A 19,602-nucleotide genomic window follows, 5' to 3' on the forward strand; every position below is an offset into this window, starting at 1 on the left:
TGGTTGTCATGTAACACCGCACCTTTAGCTGCAGCTCTCCACTGTGAAGTATTTTAAACAATAGCTTCATTCCTATAGGAAATCTTTGGGTTGGATATTTTCGAGCTTTCTGATGAGGGTGGTGTGGAAAGTTTGTATTCTTTAATGAATTTGCCTCTATAACATCAGTATATTGTTTCACAGAATTTAAACTGTGAGAAAGGTGGAGTATGTCTTGAGTCGGTATCCCCTTTGGGAGTGGGGGCCCTCAGAGTCAGACTGTCAGCATTCTCAAGGGCAAAGCTCATATGAGAAGGGATGAGGCAGCAAAATGGTGCCCTCAGGTAAGCACTCTTGTTAGAACGCACCATACGGGCGTCCGCAGGGTGGTTGTTAAGGGGGGCCGAGAAGGGTGCAAGGCAGAGGGGAGAAGGGTGCAAGGTAGAGAGGAGATGAGTGCAAGGCAGAGAGGAGAAGGGTGCAAGGCAGAGAGGAGATGGGTTCCAGGTCTTGTGAGAAGGATGCAAGGGGGAGGGGAGAAGGGTGCAAGGTAGAGAGGAGAGGGAGCAAGGCAGAGAGGAGATGGGTGCAAGGCAGAGGGGAGAAGGGTGCAAGGGGGAGGGGAGAAGGGTGCAAGGTAGAGAGGAGAAGGGTGCAAGGCAGAGAGGAGATGGGTGCAAGGCGGAGGGGAGAAGGGTGCAAGGCGGAGGGGAGAAGGGTGCAAGGTGGAGGGGAGAAGGGTGCAAGGCAGAGGGGAGAAGGGTGCAAGGCGGAGGGGAGAAGGGTGGAAAGCGGAGGAGGGAAGGGTGCACGGCGGACAGGAGATGGGTGCAAGGCAGAGGGGAAAAGGGTGCAAGGTAGAGAGGAGAAGGGTGCAAGGCAGAGAGGAGAAGAGTGCAAGGCGGAGAGGAGATGGGTGCAAGGTGGAGAGGAGATGGTGCAAGGCAGAGAGGAGAAGGGTGCAAGGTAGAGAGGAGAAGGGTGCAAGGCAGAGGGGAGAAGAGTGCAAGGGGGAGGGGAGAAGGGTTCAAGGCAGAGGGGAGAAGGGTGCAAGGCAGAGAGGAGAAGGGTGCAAGGGTGCAAGGAAGAGGGGAGAAGAGTGCAAGGGGAGGGGAGAAGAGAGCAAGGCAGAGGGGAGAAGGGTGCAAGGCAGAGAGGAGAAGGGTGAAAGGTGGAGGGGAGAAGGGTGCAAGGCAGAGGGGAGAAGGGTGCAAGGCAGAGGGGAGATGGGTGCAAGGTAGAGAGGAGATGGGTGAAAGGCAGAGGGGAAAAGGGTGCAAGGCAGATAGGAGAAGGGTGCAAAGCGGAGGGAAGAAGGGTGCAAGGGGGAGGGGAGAAGGGTGCAAGGCAGAGGGGAGAAGGGTGCAAGGCAGAGAGAAGAGAGACAGTGGAGAGAGAGAGAGGAGAGACAGTGGAGAGAGAGAGTAGAGAAAGAGGGTGGAGAGAGATAGTGGAGAGAGAGACAGTGGAGAGAGAGTGGAGAGAGAGAGTGTAGGGAGACAGTGGAGAGGGAGAAAGTGGAAAGAGAGAGAGTGGAGAGAGAGTGGAGAAAGAGACAGTGGAGAGAGAGTGGCGAGAGAGTAGAGAGAGAGAGTGGAGGGAGAGAGTGGAGAGAGTGTGGAGAGAGTAGAGAGAGACAGTGGAAATAGAGAGTGGAGGGAGATAGAGAGAGAGTGAATAGAGAGTGGAGAGAGAGTGGAGAGATAGAGTGGAGGGAGACAGTGGAGAGAGAGAATAGAGAGTGGAGAGAGAGTGGAGGGAGACAGTGGAGATAGAGTGGAGAGAGAGAGAGGGAGAGTGAGAGAGTATAGAGAGAATATAGGGAGAGAAAGTGGAGAGAGAGACAGTGGGGAGAGAGACAGTGGAGAGAGAGTAGAGATAGAGTTGACAGAGTTGAGAGAGAGAATGGAGAGAGAGAGAGAGTGGAGAGAGAGTAGAGACTGACTGACTCAGAGACTGAAGACTGACTGACTGAGAGACTGACTGGATGAGAAACTGACAGAGAGAGAGACTGCTTGATTGCACAAACTCCTGAGGCGGAAGCCGGGAGGTTAGAATTCTAGTAGCAGAATAATTGTTACTTTCCTTTTTTGACCACTGCACTTTAAAAACGAATAGCTCTTTTTTAATATTGGCATTATTGTATTTTATCGTGTTTTGGTGTAAAATATATGTGTAAATTGCCCCCTACGACCACTGTGAGCTGCTTCTCCCTGTAGAATCTTTTGCCTGAAACGAAGCCGTTCTCAGGGCTCCCGGTCACTCTTGCAATCCCCCTCGAGGCGCAGAACTACGGGCGCCATCTTGGAACGGGGCCTGGACAGCGCTCTAGTGGCTGGGCGATTTGGGCCCACTCGCTATAAAAGAGCCTCACACTGTCCCTTCCCATATTGCTTGATTGCACAAACTCCTGAGGCGGAAGCCGGGAGGTTAGAATTCTAGTAGCAGAATAATTGTTACTTTCCTTTTTTGACCACTGCACTTTAAAAACGAATAGCTCTTTTTTAATATTGGCATTATTGCATTTTATCGTGTTTTGGTGTAAAATATACGTGTAAATTGCCCCCGACAACCGCTGTGAGCTGCTTCTCCCTGCAGAATCTTTTGCCTGAAACGAAGCCGTTCTCAGGGCTCCCGGTCACTCTTGCAATCCCCCTCGAGGCGCAGAACTACGGGCGCCATCTTGGAACGGGGCCTGGACAGCGCTCTAGTGGCTGGGCGATTTGGGCCCACTCGCTATAAAATGAAGCCCACTTTCCGTCCGCACAGCGGGCGGGCGCAGCGGGCGCGCCGATTGCGCGCCAGAGGCGCGCCAGAGGCAAGCCCGTCTGGGCCCGTCCAAGCCAGGCCGGGCACAGGGCCACCCACTATGCCCATTTTACTTAATCACCGGATCAAATATTCCTGAGATCACCTTTTACATTACAGCACGGCTGCCTCCCCTCTCATCCCACCTCCTTCGCTTCAGGGTGAGCCCATTTGGAAAGCTAATTGCCATATACCAAAATATGTCATCCTTGCTCTGCTTAACTGTAGATCCGCATCCAAACATTCTATAGAGATCAACCTGCTGATCCAAGATATTAAGCCAGACATACTTTTCCTCACGGAAACTTGGCTGACGTCTCACTCCGAGGCAGATATTGTCAACATGTTACCCCACGGCTATCTAATACAGTACCAGAACAGAACGAAGGGAAAAGGAGTTGGTTTAGCGATCGTGCACAGAGACAACCTTACATGCAGGACACAAGAGGGAGGAATTGAGGATTGCGAAAGCGTCCACTTTTCCTTCCAAATCACTCCTAACAAATCCCTCTCGGGTACTCTTATATACCGCCCGCCTGGAAGTCTAGGAAATTTTGTCGGATCGCTGCTAGAGTCCACAATCTCCTCCTGCACCTCGACCTCCAATTTCATCCTACTAGGAGATCTTAACCTCCATTTTGAGGACAGCACAGATAAAATTGCAAGCGACCTCATTTCAGAATTAAAGGCATTCGACCTCTGCTTAATAAACTCAGAGGCAACGCATGGCAAAGGACACCTTTTAGACCCAGTTTTCGCTAACTTCCCCAAGATAGAAATTTTACCCCCACTCCCTCTTCCATGGTCTGATCACTTCCTTATCCCATTCACATGGCAAACCATTCTAGACACCCCCCAAATTCAAATCTCTAGAGAGCAGGATAGAATATGGTCAAAACTCTCACTCGAGAACTGGACCCAGGAACTAATTCACTCTGCCCCTCCCGCAGACCCTGACCCCGTGAAAGCAGACGAAAATTTTACTAGATGGCTCACCTCCACCCTGGACTCAGTCGCACCCAAGAAAAATCAAAAGAAAAAAAGCAAAATCTTCAGATCTCCATGTATTCCCAAGAATTGAGGAACCTCAGAAAAATCTGTATAATCCAAGAGCGGAAATGGAGGAAAGATTGGGATCCCCTCAACAAAGAGGAATACAAAAAAGCAATAAGGGCTTATAAATCAGCCCGAAAAACAGCCCAAGCCTCCTTCTTTGAAGAAAAAATTAAATCTGCCTCTAACTCGTCCCGGGAGACCTATAAAATAGTCAAAGAGCTACTTAAAATTCCTAACCCCCCTTCAGTTCAGGAACGCACAATTGCTAGGTGCAACCAAGTAGCAACCTTCTTCCAGAATAAAATAACAAACATCTTACAAGCCCTTCCGCCAAAATCTGACTACAATCCCCCTACTGCCCTGCTGCCCTCAACCATTGGCCCGACCTTGGACAGTTTTAACCAGCTGTCCAATGAAGACTTCCTAAAAGTTCTATTAGGCATGAAAAGTGGTTCACCGAATGACCCAGCCCCTATTAACATCATCAAACAAGTCGGACCTACCATCTCGCATTTGGCCACCAACCTTATAAATGCTTCACTTAGCCAAGGAGTGGTCCCCCCCAATTGGAATCACGCAATAGTTAAGGCTTTACAGAAAAAAACAGGACTTGATCCTCAAGACCTTTCTAAACTTCATCCAATCTCTCTGTTGCCTGGTATAAGTAAGATTGCAGAGAAGGCTGTCAATCAGCAACTGTCGGCTTTCCTTGAATCCAACAATCTCCTTCGCCCCTCGCAGACAGGTTTCCGCCCGGGTCAGGGGACCGAGACCGCTCTTCTGAAAGTGGTCGAAGAAGCCAGGTGCATCTTGGATTCAGGAGGATCGGCTCTACTGATCCTCCTGGATCTAAGCGCTGCATTTGACACGGTGGATCACAAGATCCTGATCCAGCGACTCCTCAACCTAGGGGTGAGAGACACAGCACTATGTTGGCTCACATCCTTCCTTAAGGACAGAACCTTCCAGGTCTGTGAAGGGAATGTGCGATCCAAATCTTTACCCCTCCAGTGTGGGGTTCCTCAGGGCTCTTCCTTGAGCCCTACATTGTTTAACATATACATGGCCCCCCTGGAGGATGTGGTCATTCCCTTTGGGATCAAAGCCGTCACATACGCTGATGACACCCAAATGGTTGTTTCGTTCTCTTTAGAAAGTGACAAACTTAGAAACCTTCATGACTGTCTTGAAGGAATCCATAACTGGATGTGTGACTCAAGGCTTAAGCTAAATGGCTCTAAAACTGAGCTCATGCTGCTGGGACACCAAACTACATCCCTCCCCATTGCTATGTGGCCATCATGCTTAGGAACCCTTCCACAACCCAAGACAGAACTCAAAAGCTTGGGTTTCTGGCTGGAGCAAGACCTCTCCCTGAAAACGCAGGCCAAAAAAACGGCTGGTACCTGTGTGGGCCTACTCCGCTCTGCTAGGAAGATTCTTCCATTACTCCCCACACAGTCTCAAAAACTGCTTATTCAAGGTCTAATCTTATCCAGATTAGACTATAGCAACGCCCTCTTCTTGGCGGCCCCAGAATCCACTATTAACATTCTTCAGCAAACCCAAAACGCTGCAGCAAGGCTTCTGACAGGCACCCCGCGGAGAGCATCAGCTAAACCATTGGCTACCGATCCGTGAAAGGATCAAATTCAAGGCCCTATGTACTACTCACAGAGCTCTGCAAAATCAAGGGCCCCCCATGCTTAAGACCATGCTCTACCCATATAAACCTAACAGGTCCCTGCGTTCCTCCCAAGGTAACCTGGCCACTGTCCACAGAGTCAAGAAGGCCCGCACTGGAGGGCGACGCTTTTCGGTCACAGCAGCAACCCTATGGAATTCCTTGCCAACTCAGCTGCGCGCTGAACCGAACTACATGAAATTCCGGAAGCTACTTAAGACCTACCTTTTCCCGCAATAACTTTAACTCCCCTCTTCTACCCCTCTGTTTTTCTTTCTCAGTTGTTAACTGCAATCACAGTGCTGGGACGCTCCCGGGCAGCCACGCGCTATATAAATCCCTTTTCATTTCATTTATTCATTCATTTCACTGACTGAGAGAGAGAGAGAGAGAGAGAGAGAGAGAGAGAGAGAGAGACTGACTGACTGACTGACAGAAAGAGAGAGAGACTGGCAGACTGACTGACTGACAGACTGACTGACTGAGAGAGACTGACTGACTGAGAGACTGAATGACAGAGAGAGAGAGAGAGAGAGAGACTGACTCACTGAGAGAGAGAGACTGACTCACTGAGAGAGAGACTGTGATGGAATTGGGGTCACGGTGTGTATGAAGCTATGCAATGCCTCTTAAGATTGCTATTGTCTACTAATAAAAATGTATTATCAAAATTTGCTCTTTGTAGTTACATCTGCTTTTGAAATACTGCATTGTCGCATTGTCTAATGTTTTAAAACGGAAATGAGAAGGCGCAGTGGATGAACTTTTGTCAAAACTGAACGATGAGTGTGTCCGGTGTTGTATATCTTGACAGGAGTCTGCATCAGGACACCCACCTAAAAATGGGCAAACTTCCCCGGTTTACTGATGGCAGGGACCCTGTAATGAATGGACCACCACCTATGATAGCCTGCGGGCAGACTAAGCCCAACCTTTACCTCCACCATCCAGTGATACTTATAACGGCTGGAGTAGTTACAGTGGTGTAACAATCCCCCGCATCCTCCGCAGTATGGCGGGTCGGTGGCCTGAGTGCTCTAGACTGGCACGGTAGATGGGAGGGGCGCCCCCTCCATGTAGTTTGCAGGGGGGCCCCCTCAAGTTTCGTTACGCCACTGAGCAGTGCTCTTTTACCACCTTAGACAGTGGTAAATGGTTGCTTGTCACAGAGAAGTGAAAGTCATGTGCTGGCTTTCGTTGGAAATGTAGCAGCATTTGTTGACATATCTAAAGTAAACAATAAAACCTAACACCATAGCACATGATAAGGCAAACCCCAATAAAACAGTCACAGCATGACAACTTAATTCAACACACAAAATCACATTGCTATAATGTTGCACAAATACGCAACGTCAAAAAACACAAGAGAAAGCACAATGTACACAAATATTCTTGTGAAAAGTTGCCCGCCCCAGACTTCTTTTTTGAGAATTACCGTGGTAAAGGGTATTTAGAGAAAGAACTGCCTTAACTTGCCACGGAAGACATCAAAAAGCACCAGCCAAAAATGTTTCGTGGCTAGGCCATCCATTTCAATTACAGCAGAGCTTAAAAAAGCAGTATAGTAAGCGCGTTAGTTCAGTGAGAACCAATTCTCAGTGGTCCAGTTTAATTTCGTTTCTGGGGATCAGGTAGGAAGGATCATACCTATTATGGCTGCCAAAAGGTCGCGCTGGATAGATTCCAATAAAAAGATGCACTCCAACACAGTGTGAAATCCAGTGTTTGCACTGTATTTTATTGCTAGTTTCTCTGGACGATTATTTGAAGAGAAGAGGTTGTCTCAGGGCATCTCCAAACACATCGTCCTAACCTCAGATATATTCTGAATCAAAGACAAGGGACATTCCATTCCATTTTGATAGCATGTAAAAGTCATTTAATGCTTTGCATATTTATGCTGTTTAATGAGTGGCTGAGTGCCTTTGCTTGTATACCGGCAGATCCCATAATCTGGTCTGTTTTACTTCCTTCTACGCATGTTCAAGCACTTTCTTAAGCTTTGCATCTGAGAAACCAAGATATAGTTGGGTGGTAAGGACAGAGAACAGTCCTAGTTGATGTTAGAACGTGCATGCCTGTAGAATGGTAATGTTGTCTTTCTGGTACCTCTGGCTCAAAGCATGCCAACATGGCGGCTCCATCTGCATCATGGCGTCATGAAACCCACCCATGCCAAAAACGAAAGAAATAACCATCGCTTTTGTTACAGTGTACAGTGAAAGACAGACGGAGCCTTTCGAATCACATATTGCTCCATCTCCTGGATTGTCAAGCACACTTGGTAAATACACAAGACATCCCATAATTTTTCTTTCAGAGGCTTGGATTTCTCAAAGGGTATTTCTATAAGGGGAGTGTCAAAGGATGTGTGTGACTAACAAGACTGGTAACTCTTGCAAATTTCCCTTGAATATCAACGCTTTTATGGATTGTTAAATGCTAAATTAAAAATGTTTGCAGGCCAATTTAACACAACACACAAGTGAACTGCGTTTTCCGAAATATGAATGGTGAGAACCCATAAGTGAGGTGTGTGCGTGTGTGTGTGTGTGTATACACATGCTAGTCTGCTAAAAGAAGATCGTTCATAATCCAACTGGTTATCGTGAAGACCACATCTTTCCCAGACATTATTTCTCATACTGAAATTCAAGAAATGTGTAATTCACACTATTCAACAAATATCCAATTTTGACTATGAATACATTCAGAAGATAGAAAAAATGACATCATGAATCGGAAATTCATTTCTAGTTTTGAATGGTTATTTTTTTGACTTTGATTTAGTAATTTGTTGACTTAAGGGAACTCCACTCTAAATCAGCGGGTAATATATTTTTTATGAGTTTTGGAGTAATTAGGCAGGATATTCACCAAAATATATTTTATGTGGATTACATCGCAATTTAGTTTGTAGAATTTATAGAATATTCAGGCTTACTCATGGATATGTACATTTAATGTTTACAAATATCAACTACCATTAATGCGACAGCCAAGTAACTTGCTATCAACTGTGTTTTAAACCACAATTATGCCATATTTTACAAGATTAGGACCCAATTCACAAAAAAGTCATGCATTTACACCCATTCTCATGTGGCTATGTACGACTTCTGGGAATTCCCAAAGATATTCCATGTAATACAACTAGAAAGCTAACTACATAAAGTCACTAGACACTAGATATGAGCAAGGGCTGATATGCCTTGATCTTCTTGATGCTCAAGGCCTGAGAATCCTGATTTTTCTAATGGCAACAGAACAGAAAATAGTATGTAAGAGATTGTCATGGGTTAATTGTCCAACACCAGAATATAACTGAAGGGTATAGGTCTCCATGATAAGAATAAATTGTGGTCCTCATGAATCTATGCTGAGCAAATACTAGGGTGCAGTAACTGTTTGGTAATTCATGCTATCAGCAACCAGATTCTCTTCTGTTTCATTGACAAGACCCATCTTCATCTCCCCATTTGCTGACTGTGAGTCACACATGTATGGATAGTATCTTCTTATAGAAGTCTATGACCTGGTGGCAGGCCGGCTTCTCTATATCAGAGATTGATGCTGCATTAACGGTTTTGCCAACCGGTAAGGTGGCAGGCGAGGATGCTATAACTTTGGAGTTCTACAAGGTATTTAAATGTATAATAGCTGTGGAATTTTTAAAGGTGGCTCAACACATTTATATGGGGGAGGGGTTGCCCCGGATACATGGAATACTACCACTATTACTGTATTTAAAAAATAAAGAAAAGCCCTCTGAGGATATGGGGTCATATAGTCCTATATCTTTGATTAACACAGATGCAAAATGGTTTGCTAAGGTCTTGGCCATGCGTCTGGACCCTGCAATCACCTCCTTAGTCTCCTCAAAACAACATGGTTTGTTGTGGAGAAGTGTGGCTCAAATGGTTAGAGATGCAGAGCTCAGGCCCCTGACCAGGGTTCGATTCCTGCCTCGGTGGGTCTCGGGCTCATAAATTCCTCTGACCTGATAGTCTCGCCTCAGTTCCTATTCTAATCATGGGCCCCACGCTGCAACTCTGGGCAGTAGCTTGCTTAATCTCCACAATGGCCCCCAACAGCACTGGGGATGCCTGGTTTCACCATGGAGGTGTCCAGGAGTGGACACTTCACAAGGAAAGCCAGGAAGGGTTCCTCAGCGGTATCAGTACAAGTGCCGGGAGACCCTTGTTGGGTAGCTGTGCGCTATACAAGTACAAAACGTTTACATTTATATTTCCAGGAAGAGATACTACCAGTCATACCAAAATGGCAATTACATCTTTCGATGTTGCAGGGAGGCTTAACATCAATATGGGTATGATCCTCTTAGGTGCAGAAAAAACCTGTGACTGTGTTGCACGGGACTTTATGTGGACTACAATGCGACTTTGGTGTCAGTGAAAGTGAAAAATGTATTAACCTGACCGAAGCCTTGTATAAGACATCCAGGGCACGGGTAGTCCTCGCAGAGAACTGCTCTACCCAATTTCAGATATCCCCAGGTAACTACTACAGCAGTTTATCTGGTTATCAATTTATGTCCGGAGGTTTTCAATTTTATTAAATTGAACTAAGAACCTCTGTTATCTGCTGTAATTTCCAAATTAAAATCTGGAACAAATTACCACTTACTATTATCCAGCGAACTAATGTCATTAATATGACCACCCCAAATTCATCTATTTTTTCAGGGTCATTGCTATACTTCTGGGCAGTCTTTACCGGTCGCCAGTGCAGCTTACTCAACCCAGACGATTCCGGTCCATCATCTAACTGTTATCAATTAGCATCGGGGAAAGAGCATAGGTTTTTCATTTATCGATTAGGAGATCCCAACTACTATTTAAGGGTCTGAGGGATATTATTCATATATGGAAGGAAATCCTCTCCAAATACTCCCTAGCTTTTTTAAACAGACACATACCACTTTGGGATAATCCTGCTTTCCCCCTTTGTTTTTCAGGATTTGACTTGTAGAGTTTGGGCACGGAACAGTGTCATAACTATTGGTCAGCCTTACGACCTTAATGGTTTCAGATCTTTCTTAGGATTGCAAGAATCATACGGGCTTTCACAATACCTCTTCTTTAAGTACCTACAAATGAGGGACTATATCCAGTCAGGATGTCAAAATAAACTTGATATCAACGTCTCAGAACTCTTGCAGTACTATTTTAGACCAGGCATAAAGCCTTCAATTAGTATTACTTATCAGGACCTCTCCAGTCCCAACATTGATGATGCTGGCAGTTAAGTGAAGCGAACTGCCCTTAGTGGAGACCTCTGCCTCATGGATCCACATGCTTTAGAGATACTAGACCACTCACTATATTTTGTTAGTTTGAAGCTGCAACAGCTGCGTATCATATGGCTGCTGTTTTACACCCCAGATAAAATACTTAAACGGGGAACAAACACTGCTACTGATAAAACTAAATGCCCGAAATGTAAGCTCCCGTCCCCTTGGTTTAGTACATGTTTGTACTCTGCCCCTCCCTACAAGAATTCTGGGCAGGGGTGAGCGAGCCTATGTCATCTAGCCTGGGTCACTTTTAAATATGACTGCGAGGGAGATACTCAATGCCTGGTAATGATTATGCTGGTGTGTGCCCAGCTTTGTATTACCAGGGCATGAATCTCTGTGAATGCTCCCAAGGCTGTAGAATGGTTGGTTCTTATTTGTTGGATTTATGAGGCAGAGTTATTTGTGGCTAAAGCCAGAGGTCTCACCTTGTTGAAAAAGCTCGAAAGGACCTTGAATAAACTCTGTTGGATTTCCTCCAGTGTTAATTATGATTAAATATGATGCAGGATATTTTCTGATACTGAAAGATTGCTTAAAGTATTTGCTTAATGTATGATTCTTTTTTCTTTTGCTTCTCTGTTTCTTTGCCTCTCTTTTGTTGTTCCTTCCTTCTTCTTACCCATTTTGTACACAAAATGTATGCTTTGCAATGAGTCTATGTATGACTAAACTTTGAGCCAAAAATAAAAAATAAAAAACAAAGACCTGGTGTCTTTCACCAGTAGGACTTGGTAGACTAAACCTGGCCATTGAATAGTGGCTTTCATTCATGTTCCTATGCATAGTGACGTTGATAGTGGTGTGTACTGTTAGAATTATCCAATGGAGTTTAGGCCCCTACTGAAGAGCATTACATCCCTGTACTATCACATTAGCCTTTCTAGTGAAACCCCTCCTTCCCTACTGAAACACAATACGCCACTCTCAACGCCCCTCATCCTCCCCCCAGGATGCTTGCAGGGTCTCATTGCATCATTATAATTCAGTTCTAATCTAGAGCTCCATTGTTATTAAGCTAAGTTTGCACTGTTAAAAGGGTATGCATTCTTATATATGTAGTATCACCGGTGTAGAATTGTCCCATGCTCCTGCGGCATTTCATCCGTTTCTTTTTTGGAGGGCATGTCCTAATAGTTCTCTATGGAAATTGTGTCAGAATATCAAGTTATAAATATTGTGTTACAAAAATATTGTAGCAAGAATATTGACCACCAAAATATCGTAAAGGTATGTAGTCATAGGTAAGTATGGACGTATGTTTGTGTTTGTGTGTATATACAAACGCACAACCTCCTGTGCGAGAGGAGCGCTTTTCTCAGTTGGTTCCTGCGGCGAGAGTGTCTCACTAGTAATTATCCTGCATAGATGATTAACACAGCACTCCTTTTGGCTTGTTAAAGTTGCTCATTCAAATGCAAATCTCCTATGCGTATCGAACTCTGTTCTTGATCACGGTAGTGTTAACAAGAAGTCCTTTGTCAGTTTCTCGTTTTTATACATATGCACGTTAATATTCAGCAAGGTGCATCCTGGGTTAGGTAGTTTTATCTTAAAGAGTAGTTCTTATGATCAGCCTGGGTTCCAGGCGCCTGAGTTGCTGAGGTCTATTCCCTCCCCGCTCATGCAGGGGAATCATCGCTAGCCCAGAGTACTTTATGTCCAGCCATGTCTTGCCTTCATGGGTGCTTAGGTGTTTTGCAATGGCATATGTATGGTCTAAGTTTTGTATGGCTCTTGTATGTTCCAGGATGCGTTATTTTAAAGAGCAAGTGGTGCTCCCTATATATCTCTTACCGCAAAAACATTCTAGGACATATACTACGTGAGTTGATTCACAAGTGATTGCTTCTTTTATTTGGAAAATTCTTCCTCTCTGATCTTTTAGAGTCTTCAGATTTCTGGCAACTCTACAAGCCTTGCGCGTTGTACACTTGGTGAACCCTTTTGATCTTTGATGAAGCCAAGTTTCCGTTTTTTTGTCTTCAAAATGCCTTCTTACCAACGAGTCAGATAGGCTTGGTGCTTTTCCGTACGACACCATTGGTCGATCTCCAATTAAATTGCCCATGTCTGGATCTTTTTTCAAGACATTCCAATACTTTGATAACGTTTTTTGGATCTTGTAGCTCTCTTTGCTATATGTCAGTATTAAACGTTGTTGGACTTCATTTGTTTCTCTTTTTGTCTTCCACATTCTCAGATTTCTTCTCTTTATTTGTGTACACAAAAAAGTTTAGCAGCGGACCCTACGATGCCGCACCTTGAACCCAGTTCCAGATATTTGTAAGTTTATGTGCAACCACCCTCGACGTCAGCTGCTAATTGGCGTCGCTGTGTTTTCCAGATCACGGGTAGTTTGTTAGCTTATGTGGGGGCGCACAAATATAAATTCCAAGAGAAATGTAGAATTTGGTATGTGAAAAAACTCCTTTATTTAATATTATTCTTTCTTTTAAAAGCAATCAAACTGCAATTAGCAAAACAGTCAGCCAACGCGTTTCAATCCCTATCAGGGAGTTTCTTCAGGGCGAGATGAAAGTACATCCGGTAATGCATGCGTGGATCCTCCAAAGTTAGGATAAAAAGAGAAAGAAAAAGCCGTCGGCAGTTGTCCGTAGCGTGTACAGGTTCCTCAGTCGGAGCCCCAGTGGCCCAAGCGGTTTTGTAGTCCTACTCCTAGTCTCCCTGTTTGTTCAGTTGTACTGTTTCCGATTTCTCATTTCACCTTAAAGCGTCCTTGAACCTTGACAGCACCTCTCAATGTGAGTTACAAGGATCCCTCAATTATAAGAGTCGCGCTCCAGCGCCGTGGTTTAGGGTGAGGTAGCCGTATCAGTTCCTTCTCCCGCAATTATATATTGGTTCAAAATTGTGAACCTTAAGAGTTTCCTCGTCAGCGCCACAGTTTCGGCATGGATGGTCCCTTCTCTTTATTTATCAATATTACCGCTCTGGTTTTGTTCTTTGCCTTCTCTTCTCCACGTTTGATGTCTGCCTTTCTGTAACCTCTCCCTCGAAAGCGAGCTTTGGTTTCATCAAATTTCCTAGTCATCTCTTGCTGTTCCGAGCAATTCCTCTTCATCCGCAAGAATTCCCCGTAATGTATACTTTTCTTGAGCGATTGCGGATGAAAACTTAGTCCATGCAACAGGTTATTTGTTGCAGTCTTTTTTCTATGTACAGTTGTATGCATTTGATTGTCTTTAACATAGATCTTAGTATGCAAGAATTCAATTTCTTTTGGGTTCAGATTGTGGGTAAATTTTAACCCCACCTCATTTTTATTGAGGACAGCTAGATAGTCTAAAAATTCCATTTCCATGCATGAGCGGGGAGGGAATAGAACCCAGCAATTCAGGCGCCTGGAGGAAACCCTTTTCTTTTGTGTAGAGTTCTTTGTATTGAACTAACTATAATAACAATCAGGGAATATCAAATCCATTAAATTAGCAGTGAGGTGCAGTAAGGGCCTGGTGCCCCAACATTTGTGATGCAATTGTTTAAGGTGCGCAATACAAGTCTCATCAATTGTGTTCAGCTCAGCCTCGGGTCAAATATTACTATAGTCCTTAAGTCCTTATGATGATTCATCGTGTATAAGGGATCGAAATGCCATCAACACCAGTCCATCAGCCCCTATGCAAGAAAAAGGTGGTCCAGACTATTTTTAGTTATATTTAATGTATAGAAAGCTCTGAGTTTTTAGATGAGTGATCTCTGGCATGATCCTTGATTTTATAATTCTGTGATAATTGAGTTTACTGGGTTTCCATTCCAAACTAATCTATGAAGCATCTGCCTTCTCTGCTTTGGCCTCACGTCGAAAGATGCGTATTTGGAATATTTTTGGTGGTTTTGTAGCCTAACATGCCAGGCGATTCAACTAGTTTTTAAAAGACAAGAGAGATGTATTTGGATTAGATGTGTATAAACATATATTTGTACAGCTCACTAAGGGCAAGAGAGAGAAAGGTAGAAAACGGAGAAAAGATAAAGAGAAAGTAGAGATACAGTGATAGAGATCAGGAATGAAAAAGCCTGCAAAAAAGAGAAAAAGAGACATTAACTTTAGGGTGGGTGAAAAAGAAGCAAATTGTGTAAGGAAGACTAGGTAAACTTAGAATAAAGGAACCCTGACAATTGACTGTGCAGGAGGTCAGCTGCTTGTAAGGAGGGCAGTGGGGAAGGAGGGGAAAAAGTTATTGATAAATAAAAAAAATTATACTTACTTTTAATCCTGGTGCGACGTTCTCCTGGCACAGGTCCAGGCAGGAAGGCTCCAACACAGGACCAGGAAACTGCCGTAACCAATCCTGGCACTGCTTTCATGCAGCATGAAAGCTGCACCAGGATTGGAGGGAGTGGTCTTTCTCACTGCTCCCGAAGGCACTGGAGCCCTATGCTGTCTAGACCCAGCTGTCTAAGACTTTAAGGGCTGCAGCACAAATAGTTCCACCCTAAAGGACCTCTTACCAAACACAGGCTGTGTGTCTTGGTGCAGACAAAAGTTAAAATGAGACATGGCCCATGTCCATGTGTCCTGTCAATACCGAGCTACAGAGGGAATACAGGAAATAGGTCGCCCTCCTCTCAATTCATCAATAAACACAACTGACCTGTTCCCTAAAGGCTTGTCAGATCTCAAAATGTGGGGGTAGTATTATTTCCTTTTTTTATCCATGTAGGAGACTCCTTATTCTTTACAAGGTAATGTCACACCATTTAATTTGCCTTCTTTTATAAAAGTGTCTTTTGTCAAATGACAGTCATATCCTATCAATTCTTAAAAGACGGCTAACCCTGGTATATATACTCAGAAAAAACACTGGTATATATACCCAGAAAAAACACACCCATAAATGTGTTTTTAATACTCCAAAAAATAGTGAAAAAAGCAAAATGGCACCTCATGTGCACAGCACCAGTCAAGGAGGGACGAGACTAGGCACGACTTGCCAAGAAGGGCGGAATCTAATGTAAGATAAGCCCTTGAAGGGAGGATTTCAGGACAGGATTTCCCCTAATGATATGGAGAGCTGGTACGACTGATCCTGGCTCCCTTATGTTATTTTACGAAAATTTCACGAGTGTCTAACAGTAGCGACAAATGACCCTACCCTGACGAAATTGCCAGAAAGATTTAATGGCAATGAAACATGTCGGCTAAGAAAAGAGGGGTTTGCATGTATGTAACCGGTTTTAAACACCTGAGTAAGCGCACAAGAGAAGAATAAAATTGGTAATCTGTGCGTCTTACTTCAGTTTTTATTGTACTGGGTCTTGCTTTGTGTTTGGTAGTCGCAAAAACACATAGGGGTGTGTGTTTTTTTAAATCGTTCGATCACAATTTTTTGGGGACTTTTTCTTCTTCTCATGAGATAACATTGCAAATTCAGCAAAATGGTTGCCGATGATGATAAAAGTGAGCATAGCTGGCGAGTACCAATCAGCAAGCTCCACTGGTGATGCGCACATGAGGTGCCATTTTGGTTTTTTCACTATTTTTTGGAGTATTAAAAACACATTTATTGGTGAGTTTTTTCTGGGTACATATACCAGGGTTACCCGTCTTTTAAGAATTGATGGGATATGACTGTCCTGCATCGCGGCCCTGAGCGGGCGTTCATTGAGCTGTTTGTTGCCAAAGGAGGGTTTTTTTCAAAAGCTCCCCTGCCGACGGAGAAATCTGCCGCCACAGGAGGGGTATTTTCATTGGGAGAACTTTTGCCGCCTAGCGTACGGGACTCCATTGACCAGGAGCCTGTGCGCTCTTCACCTGAGCCTGAGGGGAGGGATGCCCTCGCAGCTGCCGTCACGACAGGCAGGCAATTTAACATCTTGCGCAACCCGCTGGCGCGGGTCGCGCATCGCTACCCTGAGCGGGCGTTCACGGTGCTGTTTGCTGCCCAAGGAGGGGTTTTTTCTAAGCTCCCCTGCCGACGGAGAAATCTGCAGTCCCAGGAGGGGTATTTTCATTGGGAGAACTTTTGCCGCCTAGCGTACGGGACTCCACTGACCAGGAGCCCGTGCGCTCTTCACCTGAGCCTGAGGGGAGGGACGCCCTCGCAACTGCCGTCATTATTTAACGCCTATCATCTCCCGCAGCGCGGGACCGCACGCGGAACTGCGCCAGGCTAAGCCCAGGCAAAGGGCGGGCCCTCTGTGGTCCTCAGAGGCCAGAGGAGGACGGGATGGGCCACCCCCCTTGAAATCCCTAGCAGAGAAGAAATAAAGATAGTTGAACTACCAAATGCTTGCTGACATTTAATGGACACGTAGCTGCAAACACTACATTTTTGTCTTCTTGTTGATGTTACGTATTACCCCAACTCAACTGAACAGAACCATGACTCGGAAAGGGGTCCCCAAAAAATCTGTCAACCAGAGGGGTTCGCGCAATGGTACACAGGACCACCACTTAATCAGTATACCACGGCCTACTCCTAGTGATTCAGATGGGAATGATTCTTGTCAGGACATAGCTAGCACCCCCAGGGAACAATCTCCCTCAGAAACATCCGGTATTCTGCAAAGCCACTCACTGTTAGCGGAACTAAACAGTCTGTGTAAAACCAAGTATGTCCCAGCAGATTTGAGAACTAAACTAAATAGTGCTTCTCCCTGTACGGCTAAAAGCTTTAGTACTTTGCTCCACAAGGAATTTGCGCAGGAATCCACCCCATTATATACAAAAGTTAACACTCTAACCGCAGCAATCACGCAGATCTCACCCGTTAAACGAAAATGTGACAGAGTTCAACAAAATGGGAATGACCCAAAGGTTCAAAAATTGTGTTTAAGCCCTCCAATGCCCGTCACTAACTCCCCCTCAATTCCAGAGGCTGCAGAAGAATTAGATAGTCTAGTACCCCCTCTTCAACTGGCTCTAACATCTCTGATTGAACCATTGTTCAAATCTCTTATATCGCCGTTGTTGGAGAAAATAAATACCCTGGAGAATAAGCTGATGGAAATAGAGGAATTGATCAAGATTAATTCATTTCCCGCTAAAATCACTGAAATAATCAATCGCCACCAATCCCCTGTTGCCTCCATAGTGCCAACGCAACCTACACTATGCAACAATTTAAAAACTCTACAACTAGCCCCCAATAAAACAACCCCTAAGATCGCTTCTAAACCGGTACTACCACAGCATACTACTGCTAGAGTAGAGAATAATAAAGTACCTTCTATACACCTACCACCTGAGGCCGTCCCATTCGTGTGTGTTCTCTTAGGAGTACCACCACTCACACATTGAAAATCCAAAAGGCAACACGACTTACTAAATAAGGTTACCTTTTGGCTATCAAAAAACAGACCTCTGCCACCCGACCTGGATGGAACAATAATGTGTGTTAGAAGGGTGGGCTGGTTAGGCTCCCTCCCAAAAGACATTCCTGGAGATCTAGTGTTGGTAAAATTTAGGTTTACACATATTGTCCCGTACCTACGAACCTGGCAGCCCCAAGAAGATGATGGCCCATTATCGATCTGGGATTTACATGATTTTTACCCCAGTGTGCCATATATACCCTCCTTAAGACCAGAGGTAGAGTAGAATTATAATTACGTGATGGGTAGAAGATTCTACGCCTTGAATAATTGTAGCTCCTCCGCTCTTAACCGCTTTGCACCAGTGTATAACATATATAAAAATGGAAATCTTTATTAAACTTGCTCCTATTAAGGGTGAACATGATGTAAGGATAGAACTGTGAATGCCTATCGTATGAAATATGTAATTTTAAAGGAAAGTATCCCCACTGGAGGGCAAATGTCTTTTAAACCAATGTCTTTTAAACTTGTAGATACTTTATGCTATTGTATGTATGATAACTGTATGCTTTTATGATTTTAATCCAAAATCGAATAAAGCAAAACTGAACTGAACTGACTGTCATTTGACAACAGACACTTCTATAAAAGAAGGCAAATGAAGTTATGTGACATTACCTTGTAAAGAATAAGGAGTGTCCTACGTGGATATAAAAAAAAGGAAATAATTCTACCCCCACATTTTGAGATCTGACAAGCCTTTAGGAAACAGGGCAGTTGTGTTTATTCACATCCCTGTGTGCCAATGCCCACAGACACTGCATGCAATGTAGGTAAGTCACCCCTAATGCAGGCCTTACAGCCCTAAGGCATGGTGCATTTTACTACATGTGAGGAGATATCCATGGGGGCTGATGTTCCCCTGTGCTGGTCAGCTTTATTGCTGCCAGTACAAGTGAACAGGGGAGCCATTTTAGGTACATGTGCTGGACACTGGTGAAAATGAGTTCCCTGGCTACATGATGGCATCATTAAAAATGGGAATATTTGGTCTCAAACATCTCATAGAAATTAGCACACACTTTTTCCAGTGGTGTATTTATTAATACATGCACACAGAGGGCACCTTAGAGCTGCCCCCTCAAAACCTAACAGCTACTGGTGTGCTTACTGAGTGGTTTTTGCCTGTCTGCCACCAGAGACATGTTTCTGACCCCCAAGGGTGAGGGCTTTTGCTCTCAGAAGGCCAGAAATCAAACCTGCTCGGGCAGAGGGTGCTGCCCCCTACCACAGGATGACCTGCAGATGACAATTGCAAGGCAGGGGAGATTCAAAAAGCCCACCGCCTTTGGTATGTGAATCTGGTTTCTCTCACAGGGGAGGAAGCTGACCTCTTTTGTCCAGGGCCTTTTAGCTAGTCAGATAGGCGTGTCCACCTCAAGGCCATTACCAACCCTAAGGGGGGCTTCCT

General features: G+C 44.7%; 1 protein-coding gene across 18 annotated transcripts in view; it reads left to right on the top strand.

Annotated features, from left to right (window-relative positions):
* Positions 1–19,602, top strand: part of ABI3BP (ABI family member 3 binding protein) — a 1,784,442-nt gene that overhangs the window by 1,073,872 nt on the left and 690,968 nt on the right. The window contains exon 10 of one of the 18 annotated variants that reach the window (XM_086934483.1): positions 7,743–7,814. The exons of the other annotated variants lie outside the window; for them this stretch is intronic. Within the exon in view, the coding sequence (XP_086790609.1) occupies positions 7,743–7,814 (72 nt within the window). The remainder of the gene's footprint in view (positions 1–7,742; positions 7,815–19,602) is intronic. 18 annotated transcript variants of the gene reach the window in all.

The sequence above is a fragment of the Lissotriton vulgaris genome, chromosome 8 (genome assembly GCF_964263255.1).
Source record: "Lissotriton vulgaris chromosome 8, aLisVul1.2, whole genome shotgun sequence".
Classification (NCBI taxonomy): Eukaryota; Metazoa; Chordata; class Amphibia; order Caudata; family Salamandridae; genus Lissotriton; species Lissotriton vulgaris.